The sequence below is a fragment of the Leptosomus discolor genome, chromosome 1 (genome assembly GCF_034619465.1).
Source record: "Leptosomus discolor isolate bLepDis1 chromosome 1, bLepDis1.hap2, whole genome shotgun sequence".
In the NCBI taxonomy this organism is placed as follows: domain Eukaryota; kingdom Metazoa; phylum Chordata; class Aves; order Leptosomiformes; family Leptosomidae; genus Leptosomus; species Leptosomus discolor.
The window spans coordinates 95,653,752-95,676,025 of NC_141391.1; the positions used below are offsets into that span (position 1 = coordinate 95,653,752).

The 22,274-nt window shown below is 36.1% G+C and overlaps 1 protein-coding gene across 5 annotated transcripts in view; it reads right to left on the bottom strand.

Annotated features, from left to right (window-relative positions):
• CASK (calcium/calmodulin dependent serine protein kinase) overlaps positions 1 to 22,274 on the bottom strand; it is a 222,445-nt gene that overhangs the window by 7,268 nt on the left and 192,903 nt on the right. For 2 of the 5 annotated variants that reach the window (XM_086472077.1, XM_086472148.1), the window contains 8 exons: positions 22,127 to 22,195; positions 16,292 to 16,360; positions 14,888 to 14,923; positions 11,925 to 12,121; positions 10,516 to 10,631; positions 5,644 to 5,724; positions 5,472 to 5,552; positions 1,388 to 1,590 (listed from right to left, as the gene is read on the bottom strand). In XM_086472077.1, the coding sequence (XP_086328203.1) occupies positions 1,388 to 1,590; positions 5,472 to 5,552; positions 5,644 to 5,724; positions 10,516 to 10,631; positions 11,925 to 12,121; positions 14,888 to 14,923; positions 16,292 to 16,360; positions 22,127 to 22,195 (852 nt within the window). The remainder of the gene's footprint in view (positions 1 to 1,387; positions 1,591 to 5,471; positions 5,553 to 5,643; positions 5,725 to 10,515; positions 10,632 to 11,924; positions 12,122 to 14,887; positions 14,924 to 16,291; positions 16,361 to 22,126; positions 22,196 to 22,274) is intronic. The other 3 variants (XM_086472218.1, XM_086472286.1, XM_086472347.1) reach the window with 3 other exon arrangements.

The window sequence follows — 22,274 nt, forward strand, 5'->3', positions numbered from 1 at the left end:
AAAGAGGTTTTCATCTCTGCTGCTTGAAACTCACATATGTATCTATCTAGCTATCTCATCTACGCCAACCTCTTCTAAACAAGAGATAAACCCTATATGTGGAAGTCAAGAAAGCTCACCTAACTAAGAGTACCCAAGGGAAAACAGGCAAGCGGTGTAAGATAACTAGGAATAGGTCCACAAACAGGCTGCCTTAATGAGCCGAGATGGATGCACGAAAAAGCTGGTTAATAAAGAGGCTAGCTAGACACATGCTGGAGGAAGTGCAGCAAAGGTGGCTGTGACCAAATGTAAGTATATTCTAACAAAGATTAAAATGGCTTCTGAGAATTGTAATGCTTCTGAATAACGCAAGTTGAAAAGGTTTATCAAGAAAGTTTGCTTTTAACAGCTGCTCCATTTGAACTAACTATAAATGCTGCTCTCCCTGAAAACTGTTAAATGTGGGGTTTTATTTTTCAGAACGAGCACCACACCAGCATACTATGTGAACTGTCCTAAATAATTTAGTCAGGTATCTTATTTCTGTTAGGAAATTCTTAAAGAAGTTGAACTTCCTGAATCCATTCACACAGAAGAAAGAATGCGGCAAATTTAAACAGATAACAGTGGTCACAATTTTGTCTTTCCTCCCGTTTCCTTCAATCTGCTAGAATAATATAAACATCACATCTGTCCATATTCATATTGTTCCACTTAAGAAAACACATCCCTGTGAATTGAAAGTCATGACTACGTGGATATTTGAAAGGAAACGCATCAGAATTTTCCACTGAAGATCTTACATAATGAATGAATAAACTGTTAGTGTTTCTTGAGAGCCTGATTTTCCATCCGCCCCTCTTCCGAAAAGTGCAATACTGCAACACAGAAAGGCGTTTATAAAGTAATAACACTGATCTGGTCATTGTGCAAACAGGATCAATATTGGTGATTGACCACAAATGTTTCTGACCGTGCTCAATAGCGATATGGTACCAAGAGTCAGTTAGGAACAAGATTACCCTCTACTACAGCATCAAAGAGAAAATTTCGAAAATATTGAAACATTACTCCTGGCAGTCAATTACAATCACTTATTTTAATACGTTTCAGTGGACAGGAGGCTAATATCAGTAAGAAGTTACATGGTACGTAGATTTTCTAGCTACAGTCATTGCATACCAAGCTAAACTATGAATTTGTTTCTATTGTATGTTCTTCTAACCAGATGATTACCAGAATTCTGCTTCACTGATTGATACCTTGGTGTTCCAGGGACTTCCGTTCCACATTACTGTATGCATTACTTATCTAGTGTGCAATCAATAAAAATAAATATATCTCAATAAAATAAGGTTGAGGGATTTGTGATGAGTCCCATTTTCATACAGTTATAATTAGTTACCTGAGGTTCTACATCAAGTATTGCAATTAGTCCCTGCTCATGGATCTTTCGTATTGTTTCCAGTTTTGTCCCATACATTGCATCCTCATGGCTGCCATATTCCAAATATTCATTGTTTGATATATCCTGCATCATTTGGTCATGTGATACAAAGTAGTAATTTTTCCCGTTTTCTTCATCTTTCTTTGGAGGTCGGGTTGTGTCTGAAAATACAAAATATTTTTAGTACAAATATTAAGCTTATATATGGCTTTCTGTTTGGTTTATCAACACTTACTCATGGAATGATGCCTTGTCAAATCACACATAGAACAATGAAGCATGGACTTGAGGTACGCAGAATGACAGGGGCTGGGAAAAGCAGAAGTCTGGAGGACGTGTGTTGGGAAAAGCAGGAGACGAAGGGATGTGGAAAAGGTAAAAATCAAAAGGTAACAGAGGAAGAATGGAAGGCCATAAATAACCTTTAACTGGTCAAGCCTATAAGACTCTACCAGCTGCTTTCAACAGCAAAAAAAGGACAGATCCGGTTTTATAGTTTCTAAACAATTCAATTAACATCTCCATTTCACCCCAGGGGTCAGTACTGGGCCTAATCCTGTTCAATATCTTCATTAATGATCTGGATGATGGGGCAGAGTGTACCCTCAGCAAGGATACCAGTGATACAAAACTGGGAGGACATGCACCAGAGGGTCGTGCTGCCATCGAGAGGGACTTCAACAGGCTGGAGAAATGGGTTAACAGGAACCTTGTGAAATTCAACAAGGGCAAGTCCCAAGTCCTACACCTGGGGAGAAACAACCCCATGCACCAGCACATGCTGTGGGCTGACCAGTTGGAAAGCAGCTCTCCAGAAATGGCCCTGTGGTGGTCCTGGAAGACACCTAGTTGAACATGGGCGAGCAATGTGCCCTTGTGGAAAGAAGGGTTAAAGGTATCCTGGGCTGCATTAGACAAAGTATTGGCATCAGATGGAGGGAGGTGATCCTTTCCCTGTAGTCAGCACTGGTAAGGCCACATCTGGAGTGCCGTGTCCAGTTCTGGTCTCCTCAGTACAAGAGAGACATGAACATACTGGACAAAGTCCAGTGAAGGGGCACTAAGGGACTGGAGCATCTCTCCTATGAGGAAAGGCAGAGAGAACTGAGACTTTTAAGCCTGGAGAAGACAAGGCTCAGGGGGAATCTGATCAATGAGTACAAATGTCTAAGGAGAAGGTGTAAAGAAGATGGAGCCAGTCTCTTTTCAGTGGTGCTCAATGACGGGACAAGAGGTAATGGGCACAAACTGAAACATGGGAGCTTCTGTCTGAATGTAAGGAAACACTTTTTCACTGTGAGAGTGACTAAGCAGTGGCACAGATTGCCCAGAGAGGTGGTGGAGTCTCCATCCTGGGAGATATTCAACCTGCACACGGTCCTGGGCAAGTGGCTCTAGGTGGCCCTGCTTGAGCAGGGGTGTTGGACCAGATGACCTCCAGAAGTAGGGACCTCAACCATTCTGTGATTTTGTAGGCCATCTGCTCCTCTTTTCCCCATAGGCACGCTTTTATCCATTTGCTTCTCTGTCTTCTAATACTCCCTCACAAACTGATTTACTCTCATATTTTTCCACTATCATATTTATGTTGGTGACATATCGGAAACAACGCATCTCTTCCCAATCTAATCCTGTATCTCCCAACAACCCTATCATCATTTCAAACAAGGTATCCAAAAATTGAACTCATCTTCTTTCTTTAATTATACCTATTACTGTTCCGAGGATTAATTAGCGTATTTCAAAGATGAAAAGTTCTATAGCAATATTATCATAGTTATTATTTTAAGGAATTCAAGAACAATGGATTATATAAACCATGTAATATCACTATACTACTCACTGCTGCCCTAGGTCTACTGAACTTAATTATTTCTGTATTTCCCCCAAATCCTCTTCTTTTGTGAAAACAGTTCTTTATTTTATTTTTTTAACTTAAATTCTATGAGGTTTTCTTCTTCTGAGTGTGAAAGCGTAAGTCTAAAAAGTGCGCAAGGCCTGATTACTTGTGGTCAAGAGAGATGAAAGCTACTTAGCAATAACATACTTTTAAAATATATTGCTTCTGCAGACCTGTGTGGTAAGAGATGTATGGCCTACTAATCCTTTAAATTAACTACCATTGTGTGTGACATGACCTTTACGATCAGGTTTTCAGGAGGAGATAATTTCTTCACAAAGCATTCTCCAAAAATCACCCAACTTAAGGCCTATCTCAAAAGCTACCTACTCCAACCAGGATTTTGTAAAAGAATGCAGAAAATGCAGTAAAATCCATCCCTGAGAGCTGGAGAGAATAAATTGAATTACCTACAGTCAGCTGAAAGACAGAGCAGGTTCCCATAATACTTAAAGTGTATGTGATATATTTTATATGATCTATTTATATCACTAACATAAGGAAGTAATTTGGGTCTCTAAACACCAGCATAAAATGCAACTTTAAATGCCCTAAATGCCTTAAATCTGAAGGAGACCATTGCTCTTCTGGAGTGGGGCTGGAGGTCAGGTGATGTCTAAAACAGGCATCTAAACATCATACTGATGCCTAAGTACCTGCATTTCATCCCAATTTGCAGCCTAGTCCTTTTAGTCTTCTTATATAACCAGTGAAGCAATTTCAGTGCTTTCACAGAGCCGGAACCTATTGTAGGCAATCTAAGGCATGGTCTTCACTGTACAGGTGAGTGCATTTTAACAGATATTTTAAGATAAAATAACTAGTTCAGCTTCTACCTCCCCAGAGCAATACAGCTAGCACTTGAGAGAAACTGGATGAAAAACATACTGGAAAACATTTATGGCTCTTTGTTTTAGTTCTTTGTAATGAAGAACATATTTGCTGGCTTACTACTCCCTTGCCCAACATAATCTTGTCTCTATTGAATAACATATGTACAAAGTACATCCCATACTCCTGGCACTGCACTTTTAAAGTGTTTAATCCAGGATTTTAGCATCTAGATATAAACAGCAGCGTGACAAACAGTGCAGTTTCACATTGCTGCTGTGGTGGTCTAATGGCTCATGCTTTCAAAAGGGCTAGGTCTTTCTGTTTTCCTTCTCTGGCACTGGTCTTTGTCTAACTCCTCAGCAAGCAAGCCTGGAGAATTTAAATCATCAGCCAACTAATCCTTTCTCCCTTCCAAATAAGTTTACAGGTAAGTTCTTAAAACCAGTACTTTTTGGCAACAACAAAATCCTTATAGGTAGAATAAAACTAAGTGTAAGTTTAAAGTAAAGCACTAACAAGTTATAAAGAAAATTAAATTAATGCATAATGGCTGTCAATGTCACTTTTTGAGCCATGTATGGTGTTCCTGAAGTCAGCCTGAAACAGAGTGGGCAGAGTTAGATGCTGGATGCTCTTGTTTCAAAATGCCTAGTTTGAGGAAAAAGGGTGCATCTCCAAGAGATCATGTAGTAGGATATGCTATTCCTGCTACGGTATTAACAGAGATCATCATGAAGGGAAAACACTCCTGTGCTCTCCGTAACAACCCGCTTGTAAGCAGCGAAGTTAACTGCATTTTCTTTTTCTTGTTGCCATCTCTGGAAACTTCGAGTTATTTTAGTATAATACCAGTCCTCAAGGCTAGGCTGTGAAAAGTGATTTAAAACATTCAGGTAAGGTACACATTAAAGGTTTCATATAAATCCAGTTTATATTTCTTCTCACAGGAACTATACAGTCTTAAATGTCAAGGCTGTTCCAGTCTTACCCGAACTTAAAATGTAAAATTAGCATAGAAAAATGAAAAATGTTTTAGCCTTCTTTCTAAATTAATAAACATTTGGGGTAGAGAGCAGTACGCTTAACAAGAAGTTCTGTAAGTATGAAGGAACATTCCATGTAAAAGTGGTACTACTTACTACCCCTTTCTCTGAAAAACCAAAAGAAGAAACATACCCAGTCCTATCACAGTTCCCACCTTTAAGATAGGATTCGTCTCACCAGAGCTGAACACCTGCAGTAGTACAATGGGTGTGTTGTCAAGGATGACATAAACAATTTTGCAGTACATTGAACACTGCTACTTACGGGGAATGGGGTAAGCAAATCTGTCCGGGTGTTTTGTGATGAGCGTGTTTTTTATGTGTCTTCTTCCAACACCATGTGCACCTAATCCATAACACAAAAACAGATTATAAATTTTTTACCAGAAGGGGTCCAAAACTATGCTGTTATTTTCAGAATAATAACACAAAATTACCTAGTAAGACTAGTGTTTTCCTTTTGAATGCTGGCAGTTTTACTACTTCTTCATATGTGACGAGATCTAATTGATCAAACACTAAAACACAAAAGAAACCCCCACAGGGGTAAGAAAAAAAGGCATATTAAGGGTGATAATTAATTGTGCTACAAATTATAATTTTAGCAAGCTTTAGATGTACAATACAAAGTAAATACGTTATGGAAAATAAAACCATTTCATTATGCAATTTTAACAAAAGCGTTCATTTAAAAAAACTGTTAAAAAGCAGTAACAAAGCTACTGAAATGCTCAGGAAAGTTTGCATGTCCTTTCATGCAGTATTCAGCAGACCACAAAAATTAGCTAAAATGGCATGCCATTCACGTTTGCATTCCTAAGAAATAGAAATACTACAGAAAAATCCGTGGACAGTGACCAACATGAATACAATATGAGAACATCTATTTACACTAAAGATAGGGATACTTTCATAATCATGTTTTAACAAGATCTGTGAGATGTATCGAGAAGAGTGTTAATACTTTGTGGTATTTATTCTTCAAAACTACTACGGTATTAATTGTAATTAGAGCTCTCTTTAAACACACATGCTAGTTAAATTGACATGCTTTTGAAACTTGTGACAGCATGAAGAATTCTAACGAAAAGCGATGGCATTACATAAAAGAACCTCCACCATATTTAGGGAAAAATTGTATTATTTCAGAAATAATTTCAACTGCAGTTGAAGTTGGATGAATTCCATCATGCATATCAATCTATTGTCAATTGCCAAGGTATACAATGATTGACAAATCAAGTTTTGTTCATTAAAACCAGCTTATTCCTCCTGTGGCCAATAACACAACAACTCCGGTTCTAATGAAAATAGAAGCCAGGAGGCAGTTAATGATAGTCATAAAGATTACCGCAATCAGCAGTTGTGAGCAGAATAATGAATGAGAGTTTTCAGTTCTGTATTTATGCACGCTATAAAAAGAAGGGAGGAGAGACTGCATCTAAAGTATGGGATCTTTGAGTGTTTCCAAGTCCTAAGCTGGTGTATTCACCTCAATTATATCCCATCCACCTTTTAGGATAAGTCTGGATATATCCCTCTCCCCCTATCCAAAACCCCTTAGGAAAGTAGGCAGTGGTAGCAGCTTTAGTTTCCTTGCTCCAGAAGTCCCCAGCCACTAAGATCAGCATTAAGACCGTGGAGCCTACCAGAAAGCACACGCTTTTTGTGCTAAAGTCCCAGTTAAAGCAACAAAGGATTTAACTTAATGTATTTCTTTTTGTAGGGCAGATTTTTCAATTCAATGGCAGTCTTTTTACCCTAGAGAAAAAGTACCACTACTTCAATTTGGTCAAGCTACAAATTAGTCAATTGACTAATTGACTAATACTCAACTCTTTAAGACATTGAAAAGATACAGACATGAAAACTTCCTAGTCCATTTGAAGCATTTTGAATTTCATCCTAAAAAAGAAACTCTTTCAACCTTTCCCCAAATATTACAAGAAAGAATTCAGTCATGTTTTTCTTCCATTCCAGAAATATGAAATTCTTACTACTGTCCTTTTTGCAACTTCACACTATCTAAACTAATTAATAATTCTTTTCATATTAGAAAGGGTTAAAGACCTACAAAATGTTAAACAGTTTTACCATTCTAACTATCTAGGCCTGCAAGTATCTTTTCCCATTAGAAAATAACTAAATAAATCAATCCTTTACTTTTTTATCGAACAAAACCACACTATGTTAGATACAAACAACAGGAACAAAGAACAGAAATGATACATATTAATGCCTTCATCACAAACTAGCAGCATGGATAAGATGGGTCTCCATCTACATGGATTTAACTAATGATTGTAGGGTTTTCAAATGCAAAAGAAAAAGGATTAATTTTTTAATATACACAAGATATGAGGAATACGGGGCACATTTAAAGACTGATCTTTAATGCTTCTGTGTTACTAGCTAATAAAGAAAAGGAGTTCTTGAAAAGAAACAGTAAGAAGCAAATAAAGAGGCATTGTCACTTGACAGGTTACTTACATGCACAGAGGCCATTGGGAGTAAGACAGCATGAAAAATGTACAGGGGTCATTGAGATATGGCTTGTAATATATTAGTAAAATAAAAAGTATATGCACAAAATAAACTTTACCATGCAATAGTCTAAACACAAGGCAAATAAATCACATTAAGAAATGATAAACATATTTTATAAAAGCTTGGCAATTTTCTACATTATGCATAATACAAAGCATAGTTCTAGTATGTTCTAAAGAGCATTCTTTTTTGAAGTCCTGCAATAACGCCTCAGTAAAATATATAAAAAATATATAAAACTGTCAATGAACCTAATAATGAAAAATATTTATTTTTTTTTTTTCCGTGGGCTTTGCTTTAAAACTAATTTTACAATGATAAGACGTACAATTGTGAAATTGGCTCTTGAAGGACACAATACTCTAATATCAAGTATGGAGGAAAGAAAAATGGGCTATTTTTCTTGTAAAGGAGAACATATTTGCTTTTAATCATAAAAAGTAACTGAAATATTCCCCTCTCTATTTCACAAACTATGTCCGATTTGCAGAATAATTTAATTTCTAGTTTCAATAATATCCTGATATATCACACCAAAATCTTAGTTCTCAAATCACTAGTTAGCCACACAAATCTGTTTTTCATTCTGAGACAAATACACTGAAAGTTTGCAAAAGCCAGTGTTGCTGAATTTCTGACTAACAATACCAGACGTGATAGAGTAGTTCTGAGAAGGTAAACTCAGTACCACCTTAGTTAAACTTAAACTCACGAGAGCACCATAGCATTTCAGTGAACCTCTTTATATCCTACATTTGGCGTCATTCCCTGGCATATTCCTGGCATCGCTTTTAATACCTCAAGGACACAAAGATCAATAAACATTTCTATGAGAAATCTTGATTCCAATCTGCACTTCCATTAACTTTTTCAACTTCTTAGGGGGAAGGGGAAGTGTCAGATGGCATTCTGAAAAGAACAGCTTCTTTTATGGTCATTATGATAATTTTTAATGTTCATGTTTCTAATTTTTGGCAAACATTGTGCTCTGATGTAAAGTGACTAACAGCAATGATGGTGGCCAGCATTAAGGAAGACAAACTGTGTGACTCAAAGTGCTGTCAACCTTCTCCAAAATGTCCTCCCTACATCGAGGCAGGAAAGTCTAGATTACCTTCCTTTCAGGGATTTAATTGATACAAAGTCTTTGAGCTAGTTTTGCTCCTAAAGTATTGCCTGCTCCTTCTCCTTCCCTGAACATCCTCTTTCCTTTGCTTACTCCTTTGTAGCATGCCGTGCTCAGTCACACTGACATTATTAACTATGTAGTCGTGCTGTGAACTGTATTAAGAAATGTATCTGCCCTGAAGAAAAAGAATCGACATCTTTTGTTGGGTTGTTCTTCAGTTAATCCAGTTGCCAGCATGGCCACACAAAGTTATACAGCCACAACTGAAGGGAGTAGCAATGCTGTGGGAATGTATGCATATTTGATAATACTTTAAAACCAGTATTGTCAAAGACTTTAGGTCAGAAAAATCCAGTTTATTCTCAACAGTTTTTGTTAAGGTCATAATTACTAAAACACGGTTTAGTGCTACTGCAATGAAGTGGAAACATTGAAACAACGAGAACCTTAAACCAGCAAAAGGAAGGAAACAAGTCAAAGCTTTCAATTTCTACTTGTAAGGGTTTTCAGGGTAACGAGTAGTTTTAAATTTAACTGTGAACATCTTAAACGTGATGGCGAACTAAGGATTACAAATGACAGTTATTGTTCTTTGACCTTCTTAGGTTATATATTCAAATTACTTTTAAGTAAACATAAATTCTGTAGTACTGATACATTATGAGCTCTGATACTGCATGCAGATTGCACGGGTAAGGAGAAATGTGAAAATACAGATTTATGTTGTTTAATTGGTGCGTTCAAGAACGTAACTGAAAAAACACCAGAAATTAATGCAATATAAAAAATACTTTCATTACACTGTTTGGACAGGTATGTCTTTTAATTCTAATAAAAATCTCTGCAAGTCTCCCAAGAGACCACAACAACACATTTATCATCATAGTATTTGATATCAATGCAAAAGCAATAGGAACAGTTTCAACACATTGAGTATTTTGTATTAAAAGAACTAATTTCCGCTCATGAATGAAGGGGTCTTCCTTCTTTACTACTAGAACTAGTGAATTTTGCTCAGCAAAGATCTCTTACTCTACGCTTCTACTTCCAAAATTTTCTAAAACAATTCAATTTTTTGGCAGTCTAAATAGAAAACCAAAAATTAGGATTCAGGCAGAAATCACTGCAAGGAGTATAAACTTCCAGTTTGTTCTGTTTGGTAACTGTGAATAACACAGTGACAGTGGAATGGCTCTTATTCTACTTCCAGTTGTAATGCTTCAAAAAAATGCCCTTTCTTGATGTTTTAACGTATATAATCTATAACTATACACATATATTAACAAGGATGCTACTGAAAAGTCTTCTGTAGAGCACAGCACAGTTATATAGATTCGCAAAATTCATATCTTGTTGGTTTCTAGTCCTCCTTTAAACATAAAAACCAAAAGAGCGTAAGCCTCTATTAGGATATATTATGATGCATCTATTTAGTTACAGCTTGCCTCTCACTGATTAAGCTGTATGTTTAAATAGCAAAGAACAAGCAGAGCAATGTTGGTATAATTAGAATTTTACTTATATTTTCCTAAGTAACTCATTAGGTTTCTATAACAGCACCAGCTGAACAAGTAATTGGCAAGGTTTAGATTGCAAAAAATAGCTGTTAAAAATACTTGCATTTTTTTCGTACCTGCATTGTGCTTTGCCAAATATTTGTCTTTGTACTGCTTTTTTTTCTTTCCAAACCAAGTACAGCTGGCCTGTTGCTCCTGTTTAGTCTTCTCCATGGCAATACAAGCAACTCGCCTGGCATATGAAGGAAAAAAAATATTTTTTTGTTGTAATCAAGATATTTTTAAAAATCCACACAGAATGAATTAGAAAAATAATACTTTTTAATAGTACAAGAGTACAGCAAAACTTTTCAAAATGCTTTTTTGATGACTTAAAAGCATTTATATACATAGGTATTTTGTTACAAAGAATATCTTCTTAGTGGTAGACCATTAAAGCTCACAGATCAAGTGAGCATGGGAGGAAGGGTAGTTACTAAAACGGCTGTAGACTCCTTTGCAGCAGATTAGACTGGAAGAGCATGAGCTCTGAGAAGACCACTATGGTCTAAATTACTTCAGCGCAAGTTGTGTTGTGCTGTGGAACTGTTTTGAGGTTGATCTTTAGGAACAAGTACCACAAGTGTTCCTGTGGCAATGTATAGCAGGGTCTCCCCTATGTCACGGCTTACAAAGGAGCTTTTGAGACTGAATGAAATGTCTTGTCTACTTCTACTTCTATTCTAGCAAAATCTCCTGTAGCCAGTCCAGGTGGCAGAGGTGCTGTTAAACTCTTTACAGCACTCTAATCCTTTTATGTGGCAAATTGTGTATGAAATATTTTGGGCTAGATTATCCACATTGATAAACTGTCTTAAGTTATGGCCATAACTTTCATGGCCCAGGACTTGCTTGCCAGAGTTTGTGCTGATACATTTAAAATATTTACCAAATGGCTTCTGCAAGAGGTTGTTGAAAGGCTCTGCATTGCTTTTGCGGTACTCAGTGCCATTGATGTTCATTAAATCAGTCATTCAGGAATCTTTGCACTGTGACTTCTTTCTACTTTTTTGCTTTCACGTGAAAAATGAAAAGGAGAGAAATCTCCAAAACTCCCTGAATTACTTTTGTGCTTGATGTCTGGCTAACAACTTATTCTTGCAGCACTTGCATGTAAGCAGTACTAATGAAAACACTATTTAGAACCTAAAAGAGAAATTAATTTGACCCCCCTTACATAAACAATTTGTACGTAGCCTTCAATCCTAATTTCCTATAGTAGTTCAGAAAGCACAAACAATCTTTACTAACACAAGTGTTTATTTTTCTAATGCAACCACACATGTGATAATGCATGCAACTCTTACTGCTATGCATATAAGAGAAAAAAAAACAACAATGCCACACAAGTCAAGGCAATATATAGCCTTTTTTTTGGAAAAAAAAAAAAAAAAAATACAAAAAGTAGCTATACAACAATGAAAAGCATGAAAGACAGAAATAAAAGCAAAGCTAAATTCATTTTTATAGAAAACTTAAGTCATACCATTCTTGAAGTTCAGGAGAAGGAATAAGACCTGCAGTACCATTTTTGGAGTTCTCAAGTTTACCCTGCCACCAGTTATGATCATCTTTGCTTATGATTTGGATAATATCACCAACTCGGAATCTGATGCCAGCTTCTTTGCAAGGAATGAGGTCATCCTTTGCTGGATCATATTCAAATTGTGCTCTTACATATATCTATAAAAAAGAGTTTATAAAAGACACTGCGCTATTATTACTGGTACAGTATGAAGAGTAACAGGTGAAAATTTGATCTGTGCATGTAGCTACACATACTGTTTGCAACAAGCAAAGAAACAGAATGGCAAAAGCGTAGTGATAGTTGAAAATGAAACAGAAAAAAAAACCCAGAGCAAACAATAGAGACATATGATGTTATTTTGAAAGCTCATGTTTTCTACATACTGAACAGCAAAAATTAATATATGTAATAGACTGATAAGAGTCCGTCAAATCAATATTAACGAGCATGAACTATTACAGACTACAAGCCAGCAGCTTACAACTTGAACTGTACTGTACTTTCCAACTGAAGTCCCATGATATGCTTTAAAAACTTGTATGACAGAAAATTTTACTGGACAGTATAAAGGACTTAGGCTACATTATTGATCTTTAGTATTTAGACTGAAAATTCAGTACCTTTTTAAAAGAGTAAATAGGAAGTCCGTGTTGCACCTATTACACAGTTACCTGGGAAGAATCTGGGAATTCTTTGCATGAGTTTTTCAGTAAAAGCTCCCATATAAATGAAAACTAACGATTTGGATAAGTCATTCTCCAAGGAACATTAACAGAAAGAATTCAGATTCTGACTTCACAATTAAAATGATTTACCAATCCTTACTTTGTGTGTTAGTGAGGTCTCAACCCTAGAAAATAAAGTAAGCGATTGCCAGTTTCGGTTGCTAATTACAGACCTGATGCATCCAAAGATCTTAAACTCATAACTGAATGTCATGTCCAAGATGCGTCATTTCCACAGTTTACAAACTCCAAACATCATCAAACAAAGCAGCCATGTATATTCTACTGCTGATTTTCTTACTAAAAATTGTCTAGATCTTTTAAAAAAATATTACATCGCATTCCTTCAGTTAAACTGTAACAAACACTTTTCAACTTTGCTCAAATTTTGCTCCAAAAATAGCTGTAACTATGTATTGTTAGGACTATTCATGGCACTTTAAAAAGTTCATTTCTATAGTAATCCAATCTGCAACCCAAGATATGAATAAAGCAACTTTAAATGGTTAATCACTGCTATCTCGTACTTGATGCGTTTTTCTGTTTACAGTGAGAGCATCAGATGATAATACCAATATGGAACTCAACTCTTAATATACTAAATCTGACCCTTGTTCTGCTGTGCATTGAGTGTGTGAGTTTAGAGAAGTAATCCAACTTCTTTTTATCACCTGAAAAATAGAGGATTTTGAAACCAACTACATTTATTTAGTAATTGTTTTTCTATGAAGTAATTGGCTTTCTATAAAGTAATCAGTATAGAACCAATCCCTTATTTCCCCTCCACCTTATCTAATACAGGCCTAGAAATGTAAGTAGTATTTTTATCATCTAGAAACTTCCTTGTTTTTCAAGTCCCTGCTCCAGTTTGAGCCATTATCCACCATATATTGGCAGTTCATGGAACATACAGAGCTCCTTACGGATAGCAATGTATCTGTTATCCAAACCCTTACTGTCTTCAGGGATGACAAGCTACCAGGGAAAAGACTCTTGAAAAAAAACAGGTAACTATAAATGGTGTGAGTATGAGGAACACCATTATTCTGATATTGCCTTGAACAAAGTCTCTCCTCCTGGGAAAAATACCTTATGAGAGGCAAACAAAAACCTAAGACAAAAGCTTGGAAGGTCTTTCATGGAGCTTTTCAAGGATTACATTCAGGCAGCTGGAAACTTTAGAAAACAACAAGAAGTTGGAAGAACTATATAGCTGTAAGCTTCAAAAATGGGAAACTAAGAGCGAGCAATGTATTCTTGTAACAGATATTCCAGCCAACTTAACCAGACAGTAGTATAAAAAGATTTTCAAAGACAACAGATCATGGACTCAATTGACTCTTTTGAATTGAATTGCAAGAGTAGTTATTAAAACCCTTGGTAGAGAGAGAGGTTGAGTCCACGGTTAAAGATGCAGAGGCAGACTCTGGAAGGGCTATATATAAATGGAGCAGTTACTGAAGATGAATTACAAATCACTTGATGGTATGTGTTGACTTGGAGGCTGCAGTAATAAAAATAAATTCTTAAAACTGCAAAGGGAATCATAGGGAATCCTCTGCAGAGCCCATAAGGGCTTTCTTGGAATTCTCTGGAGAGGGAAGATCTTTCTTTGGTTCATGAGGACATGTACTACCATCAGGTCAAGGTAACAAAGTTAAGGGAGGTTACTGAATCTGGGCCTTAGGACTGAAAATTTAAGAGGCTATCTTCAGACTTAACAGAAACTGTCCTCAATGTTTTTCTTTCAAGAACGTTGTTAATAATTAGTTATAGACCAACTCAAGCTTTAGAATCTTTGTCAGTACAATGTTTTAGAGCAGAGTATTAGACACTTGCCCTACTAGTCTCCATTTCAGCTAACATATAAATTTGAGCTTTCCTCTAAGATGAAAATCTGCACAGGTCACTGCACAACAGTAAGTCTATTAATGCATTCTGAACTAAAACAACATCTCCAGTTAAAGTTAGATTGACTTTGTAATTCTCACACAGATGGACACATGGAAAAAATGCTATTTTGAATTAGCCACAAACAAATGAGTTAAAAAGAAAAAACAAAAAAAAAATGAAACAAATTTTCCAAGCTTAAATGTTTTAGTCCAGCACATACAGAATATGAGGGGGAAAAAGATAAGCAGGGATGTTCACTAGCAGCTAAGTTTACAAAAATTCCCATGGAGGATATCTATTCACCTGTCGTCCTTTTGGTTGTGTTGTCGATGGCAAGTCCTGCAGAATAAAGTCAACCCAGGAGAAGAAATTTTCATTTTACTTTTTAAGGGTATACAACACCATTTGTTAGTGATTCATACTATATTACAGTAAAATGGTAAGTCAGACAAAAGTATAAAGCGTTCACCCATGTTTAGAAATGTTTTTTTTTCTTAAAGAAAATTCAAACCCAGGCTGTTTAGCAGCAAGCTGAAGAAAGCAGGTAAAAAGTTTAAGCAGATAAAGAATGTGCTTTTTAATAAATAATTCAGCATCTTCAACACAAAAGCACCATCAAGTGAAAGAGGCTCTTTATGTGAATGCCTTTTCCACTTAATACTTAGTCTTGTTTTTAAAAGAGAAGGATGGCTTTCATAAATATTAAAAAAATTATTATTAAAAATGTATAATGTGATTAATCGTGCCAAGGAATAAGATTATAACTACTAATAATGTTACAAATTCAATTTAATTCACAACAATTTCTTAAATTTTTCATCTACACAATTATTTTTATTGTATTAATAATAAGCACTTTACCTTGTGGCAAATAATTTCTAAGTTGTAATTTTTTTAATAGGTAAAGGAGTAGTTACTTGCTTTTTTGTTGTTTTTTTTTTTTTTAGCTAGTCCCATGAACTCGTGATATTGACAGCATTCTTACTGAAGGAACTTGCATGTATAGTTACCACATTGGTCCAAACAATGACAAATGATAAACAACACAAATTTTAACATTAATATGCTTTAGAAAAACAGGAGATGAACAGCACCTTTCTACCTGAATACCTATGAAACAGAAGTACTTTGTGTTAAAGATGTGATGATAATAGCTTGGTTTGTAGTGCAGTTTAAAGCCACTTCCTTTTGCTTTTCATATCCAGGCAAGGCTCATATGTCACAAAGTATGTGCACGTACCACAACAGCAGAGGGCACACCAATTCGTTAACTCAGATAGCGGAAACCAGTACACGTTCCAGAGGTCTCTCGAAACACAAAACTTAAAAAAAGAGTCTAAAATGTCTTGAAATACCAACTGCACAGTTATTCTTTCTTCAAACACTGCTTCCAAAGTTCAGGATGGAAAGAAAACTTCCACTTTAAAACTTTGCTTAGTTTTGAGGAAACTGCTAACAATGATTTAAGGATAACTGAAGTGTCACATTACAGTTATTAACATTTAACTCACTATATGGCTTTTAATGAGTAGAATATGTTGGAAAAAACCCTTAAAAAAAAAGAAAATGGGGAGTTACGTATGTAATAACCTTGGTTCTATCACCAGGACAAAATTTTCCACTGACCACATGATAAGTATAACAGTAATGGCAGATGAGCACCAACAAAACTTTCACACTTTCTCTGTGTGGAACTGGAAATCTTACCGAAACAGAATTGTTAGTGCTGCTATGACCATTAGCTGGGGACTGTCTGGATGTAGAGGGGGAATCTCTCTGAAATAAGACACAAGGTTCATTAACAACACAACACTATCACAGGAACACATATATTTAAAAGAACAGTTACATCCACAGCCTTGTAACCATTTGCTTAGCTGCTTCATCCGTGAAAGTTTCCCCACTACAAACTCCGTAAATCTGAAAAGTTTTTCCATAGTTTAAGATTCAGGTCTGACATTTTGATGTATCCTAGGTAGTAACTATTTTTATATCACTTTAGCAATCAAACAGCTTCTTTATTACTGAGTATCTGGGACCTCTTAGGTCTCACATGGCTGACAATGCTAAAGGCCATTAGTCTTACTGGTGTCTCTGTTAAAAGTAATTACCTGAAAGTTATATGCTGAATAATACTTTGAATAAAATGAAGCACATGTTCCATTTTAAAGATGCTTCTAAATCTCTTTGCAGCTATGTGGCAGAGGCTAGTGTTGATCTTACTCTGTAAGATGCATCTCTCCGCAGTGCCTCAAAGACACTGAAGCTAACACCTGAGAAGGGAAATGGATACTCTCTTCTCCCTCCTCATCCCTTTTACAGCACACTGAGGTTTTTTTCCTCCAACATTTTTATGGTCTTAAAAGTATTAAACCTCGTCAAAATACATCACTTTCAAAAAGCTGCCCCTCTTGACTCAGACTACCAGTGTGGTCCTACACTTCAGTGAGGAGACAGCAGATGCAGAGTGCATACCAGGAAATTCTTCAGAAAGGATAATGGGAATTTCTGACTGGGTTTTGCAAAGGCAAGGATGTCACTTGTAGAACAATCTTTTTCACAGGCCATTTTGATTGTATAGTACTTAATTCCATAAGATCAGATAATTGAGCCACCTCCTCAGGAAATAAAATAATTCACTCATACATTGTGGGGAAAAAAAAAAAAATCCCCTTTACCTCTAAAGAAATTTTGGATTATAGTATTCCATGTCAAAGGTCAGTTTAGGAATGTCTGGTAATTTTGCATAACTTCAAGGACAGCAGAAAAAAAGGGCTAAAACTGTTTTCAAATAAAACAAAGTTATTTCTGTCACATTTTATCAATATAAGTGCCCTTTGTGAAGAAGTTAAAAACCAGAATTGGAGCTGAACTGTTCATGCAACATTAATCAGGTAAAGGTCCTCTACTAATATTCTCAAACTTACACTAATCACGTGATAGCACTCACACCTATGTTAAAGCACCAGAAAAGTTAAAATGACAGGCAATACTTTATTCCTCTTGCTGCCTGCACGCTTGATGTACAACAAAGTCATGTGGAACTTCGGCACTTTTTTGTGAACTCATTAGATACGATTGCACAGAAAGTTCCATATGTAGCTAGATGCTTACTTTGATTTTAACACAGTTGAGGACAGATCTGACAATATTATGGCTATAAGATCACTGTGTACTTCTGCTACATGCATAAGAACAAAATGCTCATTTGGCTCCCACAACTATTTGCAACACGTAATGGACTGGGGGAAATCAACTCTAATTCTATTTACAAAACCACTCCAGCTTAACATGTTTAAAATGTTCAAATGAGATCAAATAAGCTATTCATTACTGAAAAAAAAAAAAAATGCCTAAAGGAAAAGGAATCTTTTTCTTTTTTTTTTTTTTTTGGTGTAAGGGATTACCAGCATCATCTTTATCAAACAGCAGCTAGGAGATACTTTTTTCCAAAAAAGCAGTGATTTCATTTTTTTAATAAAGAGATTTTCTGCTTGTTCTACAATTCTGTCTCTGCCATTTTCTCACTTTCAAGAAGAGGTGAAAAATTAATATTACCCTTTTTTTTTTTAAAACCTAGTTTGTTACGATCTGCTAGTCAGTGATGGTTCAGCAAGGGAAAGCTTTGGAAAGTGATGTAAGCACCCAAGTCATTTGGAGAAAAGCAGGTTCAGAGCAATGTGGAAAATGCCACTATTTCTGGACTCTCTTGAAGGCTTCTTCCTTTGAAGGAAATTTTCCTAGTTTGAGAATGTTTTGATGTGTATTCCTCCAAAAATTCTCAACGAAGACAGCACATTACTCGAGGCAAATGTTCATAACATACGAGGAAAATACACATTTTCAATGCTATTGGTGATTTCAGTACTAACTGTAGAAAACTAATCTGTCAAGTTAGTCAACAGGCCTATGTACAATCTTTAAATAATTAGGCAGTTCACCTACAATTTCAAAGGCATTTAGATTCTTAATTTCCTAAAGACCTGGTCTTTCTTTCCAAAAATATCAGACTCAAGTCTAATGAGAAAAATCAATGAGTGGAGATGCTTGGACCGCTTAGAAGTGGACTGGAAAACTTCAGCTTTGGTTGAGAGTTTGTTTCTCCAGTAATTCAGAAAAAAACCCTAGCTCTCCTGGGGATAAGCTCAGAAGTAGTGTAGAAGTGTTATAATCACATTTCAGTGTAACTTGATGACCTAGACTTCCCAACCTTGTCTAGCCCCAAGCCAAGTAACAAAATGGTAGTCCTTTGGATCCTTGCTCTTCAGTTGAAGCCTTAGAGGAAACAATCACAATTATTTCCAAATGATGGCAAAACTAGTTTCCTGTTGATTCCTTATTCTTAGATGTGGATTATGAATGATAAATCAATGCATCTGAGGTGCAATCCTACAGCAGAAGTCAATTATGTCTACGAGATGTGGCCTGATCAAATTAGATACTGATAGGAACACCTAAACTAATGACACTATTGCCAGATTCATGAGGAAAAAAAAAAAAAAAAAAAAAGAAAAGAAAAAGAAAAAGAGAGACTTCCCAAAAACCTGAAAATACATTTCAATTTCAGTCTTGCTCAAGGAATCTTTCTGGCCATATTTTTGACACAAATACTAAAAAGGCTTCAGAGTATAAAAAGTCTTACAGTCCGAGCACTAATGGAAACATTGCAAGACTAAAGTAAAAAATACATAGTGATTACCATCAGATATTTAAAATCTCAGATATATAAAGGCTTTTCTTCTCAATGAAACAACATAAGTGTTTCATGAAGACAATCTGAAACATAAAGGATGTTTATAAGGAAAGTTTTTTTGTAAAAAAAAAAAAAGTAAGTACTTCCCTTACCATTCTCACATATCTGACATTATGATAAGTTACTCAGGGTGTTTTCTCAGTAGAAAGAACGCAAATGTAGCTAGAGCAAAAGGCTTACTCAGTTGGATAAACAGCATCATCAGACATAAGGAGAATGTGTTGCAATAAATACTTAAGTTCGTATTTATGTAAGTCTGTAATTTCCTGGGTATCTGAAGTAGAAAACACAACACCCTGGCCACCATGTTATCTGGATATCTGAGTAACTCAGGCCATTTGCCACACCAGTGACTAAACAGGTCATCTCACAGTAGATAGCTGATCATGTTTTTATACAAGAGAATTCGTAAGTAGTATGTTTTCAAACGAAGTCTACTCCATGAAATCGAAGGCCTGGTAACTGAATGGAAGGCATGGGTGCAGGAAAAGCCACAAATCCCTAAGAAACTCGAAATTATTCAGCTAAGATTTTGGAAACTGCCCAGTGCCACTGAAGTACCATTACATACTACAGGGACAAGACTTCCCTAAATACGCAAAAGTGGCTTAATATTTAGAAAACGCCACTACAACACTTCTCTTAAATGCCTACAAAAGAAGAAAAATATGGCAAGTGAAATGCAAATCTCAGTTATTCAAAAAACCAACATCCTGCGTGCTGCTGCCCCCCGCCCCCACCTTGTATATAAAGGAATATAGACAGATTCCATACAAAAGGCAGATCAACTCCAATTCTAGTAATATTTAGTTTTTCTTATTCAAGATTATCAAGATGTTTTCCAATCCAATGATGTGATCATGGTAGGAGCCTGAAAAATATCCCAGTTATCGATTCTGTTTTATATTCCTCTTCCGGTAAAACTATACTGCGTGAGCACCAGTCCATGACTGAAGGGAAGGGGTTAACCAAACATAAATTGAAATATTGCCAAAAAGTACCTTAGCTACTGAAGACCCAGTATTTCTAAATGCATTCTGCTAGACAGCATGAGCAGCAACTTTCTGCGTCTTACTAATGTCATTCAAAATTCATTTTTAGCCTTTATCAATGGTTAAGAATGATTTATCATCTGAATCACAATCCTGAAAAAATCTGTGAAAAAAATTCTCTCTGTACCAATGGACTAGTGATGCTTTAATAGGATGATGTAAAAATGTTGGCTTTTTGCGTACACTTGTAACAGCTGAAAATCTAACCAAAGCCATAGTGTGGCCGAGCAGGTGGAACAGACTCAGCCTCTGATTAAATGAATGCTAAATATCACAAAGTGTGATAATTAGACATGCTTATTTTTCTTCCTCTGTCTTTGATCACACATTTCTAGCTTTGCTGTTTTTTCCAAAGGAACGTAAGAATCTACTTTCCTGTCTTCTGAGAAATAGTCATGAAGAACCTAAGGACACAGAGCTACAGAAAAGAGACGACCTGCTACTACTACAATGATACCTAATGGTATTAATTTAAAGCTGTATGCTAAATTATTTTTTCCAAATAATCATTGTCTCAGCAGGTCCATAGTTTCACCAGTTTCTGTATCGGGAAGTGAGACATCTTCTATTATTACTGCTATTTACAGCACAGAATTCAACACATAAATCTGTCAGCACACTCTAGAATTTCTATTTGAGGTAGTTTTTTTCTAAAGCCTTTGCATTTCATGAAAAACTTTGCTTTCATGTTTATACCATTTAAGAAAACTGGTCTCATAGGTGAAACTTTGTCAAGCCTTCTACCTCTACAACCTTTTAGTTCTTGTTGACTTCTATTAGAACTGCAGAAAGCAACAAAAAACCAGTAACTTTTTCCTTCAAACAGATTGTTCTGACAATCACAATAGCAGTTTCTGTGTGTTCTAGCATCTGCTGAGACATAAAAACAATTAGGGTGAAATCACAGTTCTAATTAAGATAAGTTGCTTGAAACCCTTCAACAGAGATTGTGATTTCACTCTCAGAATTCTAATTTGGGAACGGTTTGCACAGTTAAGCACATGGCACAGAAAGACTGGCATCATCTACATAGTGCATATGCCATCTGTATGCTTAAATCGGAACAGTATCTCTCAAGTAGCCATTTTCTAGAATTTAATTCCCTTCGTTTACAATCTGGAACATAACTTTGTGAGCAGAAGGGAATTAAACGTCACTGTGCAAAAACCGTAATACGAAGTTTCTAGTTCAACAAGAACTAACTCCAAAACTGTTTTTCTTCTGTAATGACAAATACCATTTTTTTCATGGAAACATAATAGTAAGCCACATGTAACTGTTACAGACAACCATCACAAATTTACCTCAACAGGGTTATACAGAAACAGATTCTTCAATTAACCCTTAACAGCCCAAAGAGTAAAATAATGTTTAATGCCTAAAAAAGGGAGGATTGTTCCTCAGCTTAGGAACTTTAATAGACTTCCTGGAGAACGAGTTTAAATTGTATTTTTAAAGGGGCTTCCTAAACGCATGAGTTGAGGATCCCCTTTCCTGTATTTTTTTTTAAATAGGCTGTAAAGAGTTAGTTAAGGTGCTGATGAGATGAATATGAAGGCAGGGCTGAGTAGGCAGGTGGGACCTACTCGTGTTCCGTTATCTTTGTTGTAAAATTGGTGTGCGTGATCTAACAGGACAGGCAGAAACAATTTCCCAGAAAGCAGTAACATTCAGCCATCAGCAGGCAGTTAGTTACAGGACTGAGGAAGAAACGGGATGGTTCATTAAATTCATTACCTCACAGGAGGAAGATTGCGTGCGATAACTTGGCACAATCTTAAAGGTAATACTTCCACGCATTTCCCTCTGCAAAAAGAGAAGCATGTCTTTAAAGACTAAGACACTGAAGATAAGATCTACAAATCACTAATGCTTGAAAGGAAAG